Here is a 15,320-nt window from a genome sequence, read left to right on the forward strand (position 1 = left end):
ATGCAGGATCAGATACCGAAAGGAAAACAATACGCTCTTCGCATACCACTAGGGTCTCTAATTCTAATGATACACTAATAATATAAGCCACTCAACCCAGAACTTTCTCAACTCCATTTCGGGGCCATTTCCAAGTCTCCGCAGAATATTCTGCAACCATGAGAAAAAAGTTTTAGGGTCCGTCGCGCCCAGCGTGCGGGATTGCTGGCAAATGAAAGTGATGAAAGTTGTCAGCACGGTGCTAACTAGGTTTGTCGGACCCTGCCCCAAACCTCATCCGCATTGGCTTTGCCTTTACTTTCGGGGACAAAGAAACCAACAAACAGTCCAAACGCTCCTGCAAGAACCGCAAAGATCCACCAAACTCTTCCTTGAGGAAGCGCCGCTATCAGCAGAGGGAAGAATTGAGCCACCAAGAATGTCGATAGCCAATTCCCTGCCAGTGCCCAACTGGATGTGGCTCCAACGGCGTCAGGGCCAACCAGTTCACTGGCTAGGATGAAAGGCACAGGCCCCAATCCAACGCTGAAGCCGCACACAAACAGTACGATGCCGATGATGGCGAGAACTCGGATATCCTTGGCCAGCCCAACAGCAAGCAGGATTGAAGCCAATCCCATGCCGGAGATTGAGCTGAGCAGGCAAGGTTTCCGACCAATTTTGTCCGCCAAGGGTGACGAGAAGAGTGTGATGAGAACGTTGACAGCAGAGACGATAACCGTGATCAATGCGGCTTGCTTTGGCATAATTTTTTCCAGAATAGCAACGCTGTACATGACAACTGCATTGATACCGCAAAGCTGTTGAGCCATCATTGTCACTGTTACCGCAATGACTGCTTTTCGATACTTGCGGATTCTGATGACCTCAAGAAAGGATTTTCCTGGTTCTTTGTGTGGTCGAGGCCCTCGTGGAGGCTCAAGAAGGCTTTCCTCCTCAGCTTCTCCTGACATCGCCCAATCTTCCATTTCCTCTCGAATATCAGTGTCCCGGCCCCTGATTCGCCGCAATATGCCTCCTGCCATTTGAGGTCGATTGTTTGCTGCTAACCACTGAGGAGTTTCAGGAGCCAGCATCAAGCCGACAAAGGTCAGTGCAGCAATGAAGCCAGCAGTGCCGAGGATCCAACGCCATTTGCTGCCCTTGGATAAGAAGTATCCGAGAATCTGTGACCCCAAAATGCCCAAGTTGATTTGCACTTGGGTAAAAGCACCGAAGAGGCCCCTTTTTTCGGCCGGGGACACCTCAGAGATGTAAATGGGACATACGACAGTGGCAGCACCAGCTCCGAGGCCGGAGATTGCTCTACCCCAGGCCATGATCCATATTTTCCCGGCCAGAGCTTCGGCCATGGGACCGGCGACTAGGAAGAAGGTGAGCCATCTTATCACAAAGACTCGTCCATATTTTGTGGCCATGGAACCGCTGAAGAGGGCACCAATCAAACCTCCGATGGTGAACAATGACTGGATCATACCCCATTGGGCAGAGTTCATCAGAATACACTGAGGAAGGCCGAATGCGTCATATCCGTCACGTTTCGGTAGCTGATTCGCCTTGCAGGTGATGACCTTTTCGGGGGCATTAAGTTCTCCCTGATGATGTGTCAGTTCATATCCGGAGCACATCTCTTGCCTATGGAGACTCACCAAGTGGTAACCGAACTGAAGGGGACCGAGGGTGACCACGACGACCAAGTAAGTGAGAAATGGCGTTACCCGCTTCGGGGTGAGACATTCGGCGGGTTTGACGGCGAGGTCACTTGACGATGCCTGTTTGAGGGACCCGTAACCGCTGCTGATTCTGTTTGGCGTCGCTCGATCCATGTTGGAAACAAAGGAACTGACGCTGGGTTCTCTGGGTTCGGCAGCCAAAAGCCACAGGAGGCCAGCATACCTTATATGGACTAGAAGAGGCAGATAGGGGGTGAATGGTGGTGGATTGATGCGTCGTGGTGCAGAAGAAGCACAGACAGGCAGCACAATTATTGTTTGGATTGTCCAGGGATGTTAGCGGAGGGAAAGGGCTCTGGGCGGCGGCCTCCGATGTGGTGGGATTGGAGGAAATCGTGAAGCAATGCGGCCTCCATGTCCAAATCGGGGAAAGTGCAGCCGTGCCGTCTTTCAACTCCTCGTGATTGGTCGATTATGCCAAGTCGCACTGCCTGATCGACATCTTTCGTACCAAGCTATTTTTGACTTCATTTTTTTCCATGTCGTTTGGCCAGATGATGGTTCTTTAGCTCCTTGCCAAATATCGCATGTTGCAAAATCCCATTCACAATCTCATTTCCCCTGAGATAGACCTTGATTCCGTCGAAAGAGCCTTTGGTCTCCGTGGCCAACTTTGTCTCGCGATCGACGCTTGTCCTCGGAGTCTACCTGGCCTCTTCTTCGCCGTCTTCCTTTACGTGTCGTCAATGTATGAGTCCATGCGTTGAATGAGGGTGGAGGCTGGTTTATCTCACGTTTGGAGTGTCAGTTCCATGAATTCCCGCCAGCCATGTTAGGCCGAGAACTTCCCGAAAGGCCCAACGGTTCAGCTTTTGGTCTGGCGTCGGGTTCTTGGTCGTTCCTCTAGTGACCATGTCTCGACCGGGAACAAGCCTCAGCATTGCTCAGCAGTTGAGAAAGTCCACTCAACTGGGCTTGGAAGGTGAGACTCTTTTCGCGAACTCCCATATGAGTCTGTCGACGGTCTCTCATGCGCTTGGCCTCCACAACAATCCACCAATCGCATTGTTGCGTACTGCGGAGTACCTATGGCTTGTTGCCTTCTCCTTGACTGTTGCAACTCAAGGCCACAGGTGGCCTCCCGAATTCATCAATCCATGTTTTCCCCTTTCCGGGGTATCAGAATGGACTGCTGACAAGAACACTAGACCCCGTTCGAAGTGTGGACAAGAAGCAAACAGGGAATAACTATACAGCAAAAGTTAAAATTGGCCACAAATACACTATCATTGGCTTCATCAGTAGTGGCACATATGGTCGAGTCTACAAGGCTGTGGAGAGGAACCCCAAAGGCGATCCTTCCAGTCCTGTAGGAACCACTCCCACCAAGGAATTATATGCTATCAAAAAGTGGAACCACCCCTCCCCTCGGGCCCGAGGTCTCTGTTCTTTGCTAATCCTTTCTAGGTTCAAACCCGAGAAAGAGGGTGACAACATTCAATACACGGGACTATCGCAGTCAGCCATTCGCGAGATGTCATTATGCACAGAACTTTCCCATCCCAACCTTGTGCACCTAGCAGAAATCATCCTGGAAGATAAATGTGTCTTCATGGTTTTCGAGTACTGCGAACACGATTTACTCCAAATCATCCACCATCACACTCAGCCGACTCGCCGCCCCATTCCTGCGACAATGATTAAATCTATCTTATTTCAACTGCTGAACGGCCTTTACTACCTCCATCAAAATTGGGTCATTCACCGGGACCTCAAACCGGCCAACATTATGGTCACTAGTTCCGGTCACGTACGAATTGGGGATCTTGGATTGGCTCGATTGTTTCACAAGCCTTTATCATCCCTCTACTCTGGTGACAAGGTGGTGGTCACCATCTGGTATCGGAGTCCAGATCTGCTGCTTGGTGCACGCCATTACACACCCGCCATTGATTTATGGGCGGTTGGCTGTATATTTGCGGAATTGCTGAGTCTAAGGCCGATTTTCAAGGGAGAAGAGACGAAGATGGACAGCAAGAAGACCGTACCCTTCCAGAGGAATCAAATGGGCAAGATTGTGGAGATTCTAGGTATGCCGAGACGTGAAACTTGGAAAGGGCTGGTCGACATGCCGGAATATCCACAACTACAATCTCTAATTGTTTCACGAGGAGGAATGCCGGGAGGGTTATATCCTCCGTCGACCGCTGTGAATCGTGGTTCAGGAGGGAACAACGGCGGCGGATTGGAGGCATGGTATAATAATTGCCTCCGACATGCCAGCTATCCCACAGACAAGTCTCCAGGTCAGCGGGGATATCAGCTTCTATCTCAGCTTTTTGAGTATGATCCCGATCAACGATTAACCGCCGAGCAAGCCTTGCATCACGAGTATTTCCGAAACACAGACGAGGGACCGAATAAAGGCAAGATTTGGGTCAGCAATAATTGTTTCGAGGGACTGGATGAAGTTTACCCACATCGGAGAGTGAGTACCGAGTCGAATGATATTGGGACTGGGAGCTTGCCAGGGACGAAAAGAGGAGGATTACCAGATGATACGCTGCTACCGGCGGCAAAGAGGAGATAGATTATTCTTTTTGCATGACTCCGACATGGTTGGAGAGCATGAATTGGAGTTATGTCGCATTGAGCGTGGTCGGGACAAGTATTTTAGGTCAGACATTCAAATATCATATTTCTCTCAAAACCCGCGGAGTTTGGAGAATGGCACTTTTTCATGGTATTTTCATTGTCCAGTTTTTCTGGCATCTGCCTCAGTCTTCATCAAGCCATTGACACCGTTTCCTCGCCAGTGATGAGATGAGTTGGGGCACCATGCATTGTTCCGCGCCGAAATTTTTGGAGATGCTGTTCGCCTAGCCTAATCCTCGAGATCGGTCACCTTTTAGATCTCGGTCGAGTAATCCACCGTATCTCTTTCATCCCGTCAATGTAAAATCATGCCTGAGCAGTCTTGGCCGCTTGTTGAGGGTTGACCTTCTTTCCATCCTTGTTGTATCTGATCCTTGGAGGTGGGGCACGGTTTCGTCGACCTTCTCTTGATCGGACACGAACAATCTTGCCGTGGATGGCGCAGGACACACAGTATTGCAGCTTCAAGTACATCTTGGGAACGGCGTAGTCGGCGAAGACGGACGCATCGGAAATGTCACCTATTGAACAAGCACGTTGTCAGATTCAGTTTTCTCATTCCCATCTTCTGTTTCACATCTCTCTGATCGGGGTGGAGCGTACGGATAGCTGCCGACTCGACCATGTTTCTAATTGTGAATCTCTTGATTGCCTTGTCTTTGGGGGTACAACGAGAGCAGTTAGAGCATCGAATGGGTTTGACGTGTCCACGTCCCTTCTTGTTCCGCCCACTTCGCAGTCCAGTTAGATATCAAGATGTGAAAGTCTTGTGCAATCATACTCACTTGGAGGCTCTTTTTTTGACCATGATGGCGACTGTTTGAAGATCGGTGTGACTAGGTGTTGGTTGAATTTTCAGTCGAAAACGGATATTTTGGAATCTGGAAGAGTGCGCCAAGGTTGGTGCTAATCCTAAAACGGCTAGCGAACCGAGATAAGGCCGAGGGCTTCAAGTTGGTCAAATTTCGAAGGGTCCTGCTGCACTCCGTATGCAGCTATCCATGATCATGTCCTCCTCTTTATAAGTCTCGGTGCCGGAAGGCTTGGTAAATATCACACTGGGTTGATTGAGAACTGCTAACCGGGCTACAGATAGAGCTCGGCCTTACGATTGCGGATACAAACTCAAAACTTGCGAATGAACTCATTGAAATGTCCTTCTCCGAAAGCATCTTGGGTCATAATTCCCATCAACTTGCTTCGTCAGAAGCTAGCATATTGATCCGTGAGAAAAATAACCGGGCTTTGAGATATCCCGTTGTAAAAAGTAGTCAGGCCTCGTGCTAGAGTGGGGTGCGGAGCTCCCCCTGAGGGAAAGTTCTTGTTGATTGTTGAGCTATTCCAGGATCAGGCCACGATGAACTATCGGAACATGTCCTCGAAATCCCAATTTGCAGATACCTACCTAAGGACCTAGCTGACCCAAAGTCCTGAATTTTGCTCGTCATTGCTTGAAGAATCCCTGTGTAATCACATGACTATCGGCAGAGTTGCCTTTCCTGGTTGTTTTATTTCAAACTTTGACTCGCTCAATCACCTGCCAAACGCTCCGCCGGTGTTGTGGTCAATCACCTTGATTCCTCCAGCATTTGGCCATGTCTGCGGTGAGCGGTACATTTCGAGGCACGCCCAGCAGGCGCGGCCAAATCCCATTCGCAGACAGCCCGTCAGGAATTCCCAGACCCAAGTTGGAGTCCTCGAGCGGTGCCGCACCGAGCGAGATGTCTGGAACTTCAACCATGTCCGCCAGTCGGCAGAAGCAGAGCAAGAGAGATGAGGTGCGTTGGAACAAGAGCAGATTCTAGTCATCGCATGCAGATGTCTAACAACATTTTATCAGGCCATCCGACGAAAGATGGAAGCAGATCTCAGCAAGAAGAAACACGTCCCTGCTCGAGCTCGACATACTCGAAAAGCACCTCCTGGTACGGTCTTGGCCCTCAAGCCCAGCCAGGCTCTACAGATTAAGCCCAGCACCACCGTCGCCGAGGCTGCTCAATTAATGGCTGCAAAAAGAGAAGATTGTGTTCTGGTGACCGACGACGACGATAGAATCGCTGGCATTTTCACGGCCAAGGATCTTGCCTTCCGTGTCGTCGGAGCCGGCATCAAAGCGAGTCAAGTCACCATTGAACAAATCATGACCAAGAATCCCCTCTGTGCAAGAACCGATACGAGTGCGACCGATGCGTTGGATTTGATGGTCAGGAAGGGGTTTCGACATCTTCCCGTGATGGATGAAAATCAAGACATTTCTGGAATTCTGGATATCACCAAATGCTTTTACGAAGCCATGGAAAAGTTGGAACGCGCATACAGCTCCTCCCGTAAATTGTATGATGCCCTCGAAGGTGTGCAATCCGAACTCGGCTCCAGCCAGCCACAACAAATTATACAGTATGTCGAAGCCCTGAGACAGAAGATGTCCGGTCCCACGCTGGAATCGGTCTTGAATGGACTTCCTCCGACAACTGTCTCGGTCCGGACGTCCGTGAAAGAGGCGGCTCAACTCATGAAAGAAAACCATACAACGGCGGTCTTGGTGCAAGACCAAGGATCGATCACGGGTATTTTTACTAGCAAGGACGTGGTTTTGCGTGTTATTGCACCGGGCCTGGATCCATCAAATTGCAGCGTGGTTAGAGTGATGACACCCCATCCTGACTTTGCTCCTACGGATATGAGTATTCAAGCGGCTCTGCGAAAAATGCATGGTAAGGACCTCCATCACTTCTCTGTTCCGTGTTTGCTCATTCGTATAGATGGACACTATCTAAATCTGCCGGTCATGAACGAGACTGGCGAAATTGTTGGTATGGTTGATGTTTTGAAATTGACATATGCTACGCTCGAACAAATTAATACGATGAATTCCGGGGAGTCCGAAGGTCCTGCTTGGAACAAATTCTGGTTGTCCATGGACAATGATACCGAATCTGTGATGTCCGGTGAAGGTTCCCATCGCCCAACAACTCCTGGACACCGATCCGTCATGGAGTCGGAACCTGCTCGAATAGGCTTGGAGAGAGGCGACAGTGTCATGCCACATGACTCAGCCTCACATCATGGGGAAGATGCCCACTCGGAGGTCCTACCATCAATCGAAGCCCCGGAAGACACTCCTTTCCCATTTAAGTTCAAAGCTCCCAGTGGTCGTGTTCATCGAGTCCAAGTTCTCGCTCGCAACGGAGTGACTGAACTCGTCAATCTCGTCACTTCCAAACTTGGCTCAGAGGTCGACGCGGTTGGGGGTGAAGCAGCTATCGAAGAGGGTAAATTGGGTAAGGTTGGTTATGCATTGAGTTATATGGACGACGAAGGCGACACGGTATCAATCACCACTGATCAGGATCTTCTGGATGCAATCCTCCTTGCACGACGAGGCAAACGAGACAAAGTGGATTTGTTTGTGCACGACCCTGCTCAGCCACCGGTAATTGCGAGTCTTGAGCCCAGACCCCAGCCATCGAAGCCTCCGACACCACCAGAATCTATTCTGAAAGAGGCGCCGGCGACAGAAGACGCCGACAACGAAGAAGATGAGGAGCCCGTGCCGGCCAAGACTGTCAGATCAAGGCGTCATCCAGTCACATCGGTCGCTCAGCCCAAGGAAGAGCAACAAGTCATCGCCGGTGTTCCGAACGATTTACTCCTCCCCGGTGCAATCGTTACCCTTGCTGTTGTGATTGTGGGCGTTTTTGCCATAGCTCGCGCCACCGCGAAATGATGATGCCCACGTCCATTCTAATTTGTTCAGCTGGGTTGTTACGATTTGATTCAGGATTCTTTTATCTTCTTTTGGTGCTGTTCTTAATTCACGACAGCAGCAGCGGAGGTGCACGAGAGATACATTAGCTTACTTACAATAGCGTTGACTTACCTTTTGAGAGCCACATATTTAGGGGATGTGAAGTTGTCAGTGGGCACTGAGCGAGGAGAGAGGTTACGGGGAACTTCAGAGGGAACTTGTTAGATGAATCTTCACTCAAGAATTCATACGGGTGAAGAGACCACCTCCGCTTCCGTATGTTCTCGTTGGTTTGGTTGGTTCCTCATTTTCATTAACATTCCTTGATGATCCATCATACATTGGAAATGTCTCGTAGAATTCAGAGCCTGGATATGCCAACATAGCTAGACCCTTCACGACTCCAGATGAGTATACTTCTCAGATTGATGGACTTTGCCTCCTTTACCACCTTCATGTGCTGGAAGTATTCTGGCCGCATGAGAGCCTGTGTATACAATTTTTTTTTTTTTTTTTTTTTTTTTTTTACATCAAACTCGTCCTTCCACCGACTTCCCTTGCTCCCTCACCATTCGGCATCTCACCGTTCCTCCCGACCACAAACTCGCGATATATCGCCGCCAATCGTCTCCTCTCTTCGGGCGATATAGAACTCCTCGTCGTCGCCAGCGATTTCTCAACATGTCTCCATTCGATTATGACCTCTTCCTTAGCATTGCTTTCATCACCCGGGTTCGCGGGCTCAGCATCGTCGAACGAGAGTGAAGTTTTCGAGGTCTGACGCACATAGGAGCTGCGGAGGAGGGCCTTTTCACGCTTGCGTGCAAGTTTCAGCTCATCGAGCTTCGCGGCGACGGCCGCCTTGGAGTCCATGGCGGACGAGGTGGGGAGTTTCTTTGCCCGTGCGTCTTCCTCGGGAGAGTATAGGAATTGGATGAAGTCGTGCTTGTCGCCGCCATGCCGTTTGCGGCGTCGGCTACTACTGTAGTCTTTGTTGCCGTTGCCCATACTTTTTCGTTGATCCTTGTCCGTTGATCTGATGGCGTCACCGAGAAGGTCGTGGATAGCTTCGACGTGGGCGTTGTACATCAGCGCCTGCAAGTCGGCGCCACTGAAGCCCTCAGTACGCTGCGCCACACTTAGGAGGCGATTCTCCACTTCAGGCGTCAGGTGGAGCTTAGCACTAACAGCTCTCAGAATGTCGAGCCTGTCGTTCATGTCGGGCATATCACAGAGGAGGCTCTTGTCCAATCGGCCCGGACGTAAAAGGGCTGGGTCGATCAGATCAGGTCGTGATGTGGCTGCAAGGACGTAAACACCCTCTAAACCCTCCGCGCCGTCCATTTGCGTGAGCATCTGGTTCACCATACGGTCTGTGACGCCGGTGCTATCGTGTCCTCGCTTGGGTGCGATGCTGTCGAATTCATCGAAGAACAGAACGCATGGTTTTGCTGCTTGCGCACGCTCGAATAGGTCACGCACAGACTTCTCCGAGGCCCCAATGTATTTGTTGAGAATCTCGGGACCTTTCACAGAAATGAAATTGAGATTACATTCCCCGGCGACAGCCGAGGCAAGGAGCGTCTTGCCGCAACCGGGATAGCCATATAGGAGTAAACCTGACCGGAGACGGAGTGGGGAACGGGCAAAGATCGGGGCGTATTTTGTAGGATATAGGAGAGTCTCGAGCAAGGTATTTCGAGTACTGTGCAGTCCACCGATTGAGGAGAACGTGGTGGTCGAATGTGTCAAAGTGACGTTCCGTAGCGATGACGGAGTCAAGTTCTTCAATGCTGTGTCAAAATCAGCCTTGGTCAGCGTGGGGGGCCCATCTGAATTGTCATTTCCGGATATGATCCGTGTCAGAGTCTCGTTCCGGGCGCGGGAAACCAGGAGAACCAGGTCAGCAGGCATGTATCCATCAGTCTTCCCCGCAATATCGAGCAAATCGAGACTTGGGGAGATAGCGAAGCCCTCAATTCGAGATGATGAGGAAGATCCAGGTCTTGAAGATGGATTTGATGGATCCATCCACGAACTCTCCGACATGCTTTGAGTGTCACTGGGATTTCGTGAATGACCTCGTTTAGCTTGCGAGCTATCATTCGTCAAGGAGACGAGAATGTCGCGTCGGACCTCTTTCGTCGGAGCTGTTATACCGATGATGTCGCCCACGATGTGCCCTCCAATAATGATGTTGTTCAGAGCATCTTTGGACTGTGCGGTTGCCAGCAAAGCAACGCCAGAATGAATACTGCAATACTGGCGAACAATGGAACATAGAACTTCGGTGATCTGACGACTGCGGCCATTGTCGTTCCCAACTTGCAGTTCAGTCTCCACCGGACAGATCTTGTCCAAATCGTCCAGAACCACCACGGACTGTCCGCCCAGTCTTGCACACCAGGAGGCTGACATGAATAATCTCGTCAGAGTCTCCTTTACTGTCGAGACTCGGGTCTCATCGGTGACTAATTTCTGACAGGCGAAGTATGTCACGTTAAACGCGTAGTCCTCTCGAAGTCGGCTCGAGATATGATACGCCAACGAGGTTTTGCCAGATCCCACACCACCGGTCAACAAAACCGAAGAGCATAATGTCAAGCTTGATATGGACTGCTTCAAGATCCCGTCAACACCGACCAAGCTGGGTAGCCTAGCTGGGATCCCGTGGGCGAAGCAAGGAAATAAGGCCGTCAGTTCCAAAGGACGAGGCACTTCAGCTTTGACATCAAGTTCCCGCCCTTGCTCCTGTCCAAGCACCCATAAGCAGAGGTTGTCATGGTCTCCTTCGAATTCCGCTGGACGACGAAATCTCAAAATACCTCCGTCGAAGGATGTAGATGATGGGTCTCCGGATGGCGGCAAAACCATGCCATCGGTGAGAGGGCCTGAAAGCAAACTTTCATCACCAGCAAACGTCAATAGCAGTTTGTCGGCCGTGGCTTGTTTGGCGGCTCTGGAGTCTCCACCAAATTTGAGTTCCTCTTTCTTCTTGGAATTCAATGGGAGAAAAGGGTAGAATTGAAACTTGTCGATAGAATATCGGGGTAATGGAGGCGCAGCAACCTCGATCCGGACAATCATCCCAACCAAGCCTTCAGCTCCGAGCATCCTGCACAAAAGAGATGAAAGTACGACATGTCGATGATCTAGAGGATTCGGCCAGGGAAGAACTCGAGCTACAAGCTTCGACGCCGGTCTTCCAGCCTCGCTGTTCTCCTCCTCTTTGAGTTGGTTGATCTGAGTGGAGTCCAATTGAACTCGCAGGCCCGAAGGCTTGACGATGGCCACACTCACCCACGTGGCTGACTTCAGACTCTCCGATTCTAACACGTCGTTGCTCACCCAGATTGAAAGTTTATCGTGCCGAGACGAATTGGATGCGTCGTCGAAGAATCCATCTGCCGTAGCTCGATCAAGGGCACGCATGAAAATTGCAGATTTTGTAGACCCTCTCCTCGAAATTGACGATCGCGCATTGCTGACGCCACTTTTGCCACTGCGTCTGCTTGCAATGCTCCTTGAATCTCCCCTATGGCTTCGACCAGATCGTGGTCTTGTTTTAGGTGCCACGATGACTTCGGCGTCTGGAGCAATTTTCACAAATGGTGATGTACTGGATATGGGTGGTACGACCGAAGTGACAATAATGTTGGCTGTTGACGTGGGTGATAAGTGCAACGTCAGAGGGTGAGTATGTTCGGCTTGGACGGCAGCCTTGCTACTGAACGCGGGATTGGGAAGGGCGCGAATTTGCGAAAGAAGATTGAGCTCCAAGAACGTGGCATGCAATTCAATGGCCTCCCAATCGGCCGGAGTCAGTGGTTCAATGTTGATGCTATGGGCGACTGGCGGGTCGAGATGGATCAAAATGCCGACCTTCTGACCTTCGGAGAGCCCGAGTAACTTGGCAAAGGTCGCATCAATTTCGACCATTGGGACATCTTGCTCTCTGCTGCCGGGACGAGCGCGATCGTTGCTAATGATAGATGCTGGTCTCGTTCGACTCGGCATCCCGGTCCATCCAACATAAGCGGATCGTTGGAATCCAGCAGTGTTTCCGCTGGATATAGCGCTAGAAGAGAGAGTGGGAGACCGATACTGTAGTTCGACCACTACATTTTGAGCAGGCTATGGAAGAATGAGCACAGAGATAGGACCCTCCGAAGGATGCTTACTATATTAGTATTGCTGATTAAGGCAATCAAGCCTGGAGGCAAATTGACAAGACAATTCTTCAACGACACCAGGGCCACTTCAGCTCGAACAGCGGGCGCCATTTTTGGTAAATACTGGAAGCGGCGTGATGGATGTTGTTGGGAGGAAAACAGCCTTGGAGCCACTAGGTAGAAGTTATGCACCAAAAATTGAAATTACCAAACCTCGGCTGAAGTGGGTCCCACCACCACGTGATATGACTTCTTTGATTGGTTGCTGCAAGCTCTCAAAACCAGCCAATGAAATCTCCAGGCTCTAGTCTCAAAACGCGTCCCCGACGCGTTCGCGGATTGAGACAAGTCTCCAATTTACAGAAAATCACCCGAGGCACGACGTCTTATTGTTCTTTGAAGCTTGCAGCCGACAACCACTTCTTTGGATTCATAACTGCCTCCGGACGCCATGATGCTCCTACAACATAAGAAGCTCGCCGACTACGAACAGCAATTAGATGCCTTTCAATCGTTTCTGGAGAAATTCGAGACCTCCAAAACCTCTTCAGACGCAGCCACTGAAGCTATCGATGGGTTACACCTTGACGGCGACCACACCAGTGATGAATACGATTTTATGGACGATGTCGAAAATGGGCGAGGCGACACATCACGCCGGCGGCCTAAAAGAAAGTACATGGACATGCTACAAGAGGTTGCGGATCGAGAGAGACAAAATATCCTGATAGAGCTTGATGACCTCCAAGAGGTGCGCGCGATGGCCGACTCAAGCGCTCTCCACTGACGACATACCGCAGTTCGAAGACTCCCTCGGAAACGATGTCAACCTGAGACTAGTGGAATCAGTTACCAATAACACCAAACATTACGTTGACCTCTTCTCCGAGGCCGTGGACAGAATCATGCCTCAAGCAAGCAAAGAGATCTCGTGCGCCATGTCTTTCATCCCGCTACTTCCCAAATTCTGACCCCAACATAGGTTCAAGGACGATGTGTTGGATATTATTATGGCCCAGCGGGCCAAACGAAACGAGACGGTGGCTTCTGCCATGGAAGCAGATTCTGAAGCCGTGATACCGGTTTCAACGTTCCCGCCCGAATTGACGAGAAGATATACCTTGAACTTTAAACCTGTCACTCCCACGGGAACCGGCAGCGCAAAGAAAACACTCGCCGTGCGACAAGTCCGTGGAGAACACCTGGGCCATCTCATTACCGTGCGCGGTATCACGACCAGAGTGTCCGATGTGAAGCCCAGCGTACGGATTCAGGCCTACACGTGTGATCGATGTGGCTGTGAAATCTTCCAACCGGTCACAGCGAAACAATTTACACCGTTGCAAATTTGTCCCTCAGAGGAGTGCAAGGAAAATGACTCCAAGGGTCAATTGTTCGCATCCACACGCGCGTCGAAGTTCTTGCCTTTCCAGGAAGTCAAGATTCAAGAAATGGCAGATCAAGTTCCGGTCGGCCATATCCCAAGAACGTTAACTGTTCACTGCAATGGCAGCCTTGCTCGACAACTCAATCCAGGCGACGTGGTGGACATTGATGGCATCTTCCTTCCAACGCCTTATACTGGATTCCGAGCGATTCGAGCAGGTCTGTTGACCGACACGTACTTAGAAGCTCAGAACATCACTCAACACAAGAAGGCTTATCAAGATCTGACAATGGATCCTCAAACCATCCGACGGATCGAATCCGTCAAAGCACCTGGACATATGTACGAATACCTGGCTCGATCAATTGCCCCGGAAATCTATGGCCACCTGGACGTCAAGAAAGCGCTTCTTCTCCTCCTCGTTGGCGGTGTGACCAAAGAGATGGGCGACGGCATGCGTATTCGTGGCGATATCAACATCTGTCTGATGGGTGACCCCGGTGTAGCCAAATCCCAATTACTGAAATACATCACCAAAGTTGCTCCACGGGGTGTCTACACGACTGGTCGAGGATCCAGCGGGGTGGGTTTGACAGCAGCCGTGATGCGAGACCCGGTCACCGACGAAATGATCCTTGAAGGCGGCGCTCTAGTCCTTGCGGATAACGGGATCTGCTGCATCGACGAATTCGACAAGATGGACGACGGTGATCGAACGGCCATTCACGAAGTAATGGAACAGCAAACCATTTCCATCAGCAAGGCGGGCATCACCACAACGCTCAACGCTCGAACTTCGATCCTCGCAGCCGCAAACCCTCTCTATGGCAGGTACAACCCCCGCATCTCACCCGTGGACAATATCAACCTTCCGGCCGCCCTTCTATCGCGATTCGACGTGCTCTTTTTGATTCTAGACACACCATCCCGCGAAGCCGACGAGGAACTGGCCAGCCACGTCTGCCATGTGCACATGCATAACCATCACCCCGAGCGCGACGGTGAAGGCGCGGTCTTCACCCCCCACGAAGTCCGCCAATACGTCGCCCAAGCACGGACTTTCCGACCCAACGTCCCCAAATCTGTTTCCGACTACATGGTCGGCGCGTACGTACGGATGCGCCAACAACAGAAACGCGACGAAGGGTCCAAGAAGCAATTCACCCACACCTCTCCGCGTACGTTGCTGGGTGTGCTGCGTCTGTCCCAGGCGCTGGCCCGGCTGAGATTCAGCCGCGAAGTCGTCAACGAAGACGTCGACGAGGCGTTGCGGCTCACCGAAGTCTCCAAAGCAAGTCTGTACCACGACCAGCGCGCCCAAGGCGATCAGACGGTCAGCTCGCGCATTTACGACCTAATTCGCGCGATGAGGGAGTCCGGAGCCGCGAGTGTTGGGCGTGGAACAAGAGGTGAATTGAATCTCGCGCGTGTCAGAGACTTGGTTACCGCCAAAGGTTTCACGAGTGATCAGTTTTTGAGGACCATTGAGGAGTATGAACTTCTGGATGTGAGTTTTGGCCTTCTTTATGCGTGGCTTCTTTCGATTATGTCTCCCTTACTAATGAGGAATTCAGGTCTGGCAAGTCGCGAATAATGGTACGAGGCTCGTTTGGATCGAGGCCGGCGATAGCGACGAAGATGAAGACGAGGATATGGATGAGGGTGACGATGAGTGATGAGGGCCA

General features: G+C 51.0%; 6 protein-coding genes across 6 annotated transcripts; 3 read left to right on the forward strand and 3 right to left on the reverse strand.

Annotated features, from left to right (window-relative positions):
- Positions 1-245: 245 nt before the first annotated feature.
- On the reverse strand, positions 246-1,826 carry Z518_05031 (uncharacterized protein; the record flags this gene model as incomplete). Its single annotated transcript, XM_013418736.1, has 2 exons — positions 246-1,595; positions 1,650-1,826. The coding sequence occupies 2 exons, from the start codon at positions 1,824-1,826 to the stop codon at positions 246-248; spliced, it is 1,527 nt and encodes a 508-aa protein (XP_013274190.1).
- A 759-nt stretch (positions 1,827-2,585) lies between these two features.
- Z518_05032 (uncharacterized protein) lies at positions 2,586-4,263 on the forward strand (the record flags this gene model as incomplete). Its single annotated transcript, XM_013418737.1, has 3 exons — positions 2,586-2,655; positions 2,882-3,083; positions 3,141-4,263. The coding sequence occupies 3 exons, from the start codon at positions 2,586-2,588 to the stop codon at positions 4,261-4,263; spliced, it is 1,395 nt and encodes a 464-aa protein (XP_013274191.1).
- Positions 4,264-4,634: 371 nt separating this feature from the next.
- Z518_05033 (40S ribosomal protein S26E) lies at positions 4,635-5,136 on the reverse strand (the record flags this gene model as incomplete). Its single annotated transcript, XM_013418738.1, has 3 exons — positions 4,635-4,849; positions 4,932-5,059; positions 5,114-5,136. 3 exons carry the CDS (start codon positions 5,134-5,136, stop codon positions 4,635-4,637), a joined length of 366 nt encoding a protein of 121 aa, XP_013274192.1.
- A 787-nt stretch (positions 5,137-5,923) lies between these two features.
- Positions 5,924-8,055, forward strand: Z518_05034 (uncharacterized protein; the record flags this gene model as incomplete). The annotated part of the gene is made up of 3 exons (XM_013418739.1): positions 5,924-6,106; positions 6,169-7,042; positions 7,091-8,055. 3 exons carry the CDS (start codon positions 5,924-5,926, stop codon positions 8,053-8,055), a joined length of 2,022 nt encoding a protein of 673 aa, XP_013274193.1.
- Positions 8,056-8,601: 546 nt separating this feature from the next.
- Positions 8,602-12,359, reverse strand: Z518_05035 (uncharacterized protein; the record flags this gene model as incomplete). Its single annotated transcript, XM_013418740.1, has 2 exons — positions 8,602-12,210; positions 12,258-12,359. The coding sequence occupies 2 exons, from the start codon at positions 12,357-12,359 to the stop codon at positions 8,602-8,604; spliced, it is 3,711 nt and encodes a 1,236-aa protein (XP_013274194.1).
- Positions 12,360-12,699: 340 nt separating this feature from the next.
- On the forward strand, positions 12,700-15,311 carry Z518_05036 (uncharacterized protein; the record flags this gene model as incomplete). Its single annotated transcript, XM_013418741.1, has 4 exons — positions 12,700-12,999; positions 13,049-13,179; positions 13,231-15,142; positions 15,210-15,311. The coding sequence occupies 4 exons, from the start codon at positions 12,700-12,702 to the stop codon at positions 15,309-15,311; spliced, it is 2,445 nt and encodes an 814-aa protein (XP_013274195.1).
- Positions 15,312-15,320: the final 9 nt, after the last annotated feature.

Source organism: Rhinocladiella mackenziei (assembly GCF_000835555.1).
Source record: "Rhinocladiella mackenziei CBS 650.93 unplaced genomic scaffold supercont1.3, whole genome shotgun sequence".
In the NCBI taxonomy this organism is placed as follows: Eukaryota; Fungi; Ascomycota; class Eurotiomycetes; order Chaetothyriales; family Herpotrichiellaceae; genus Rhinocladiella; species Rhinocladiella mackenziei.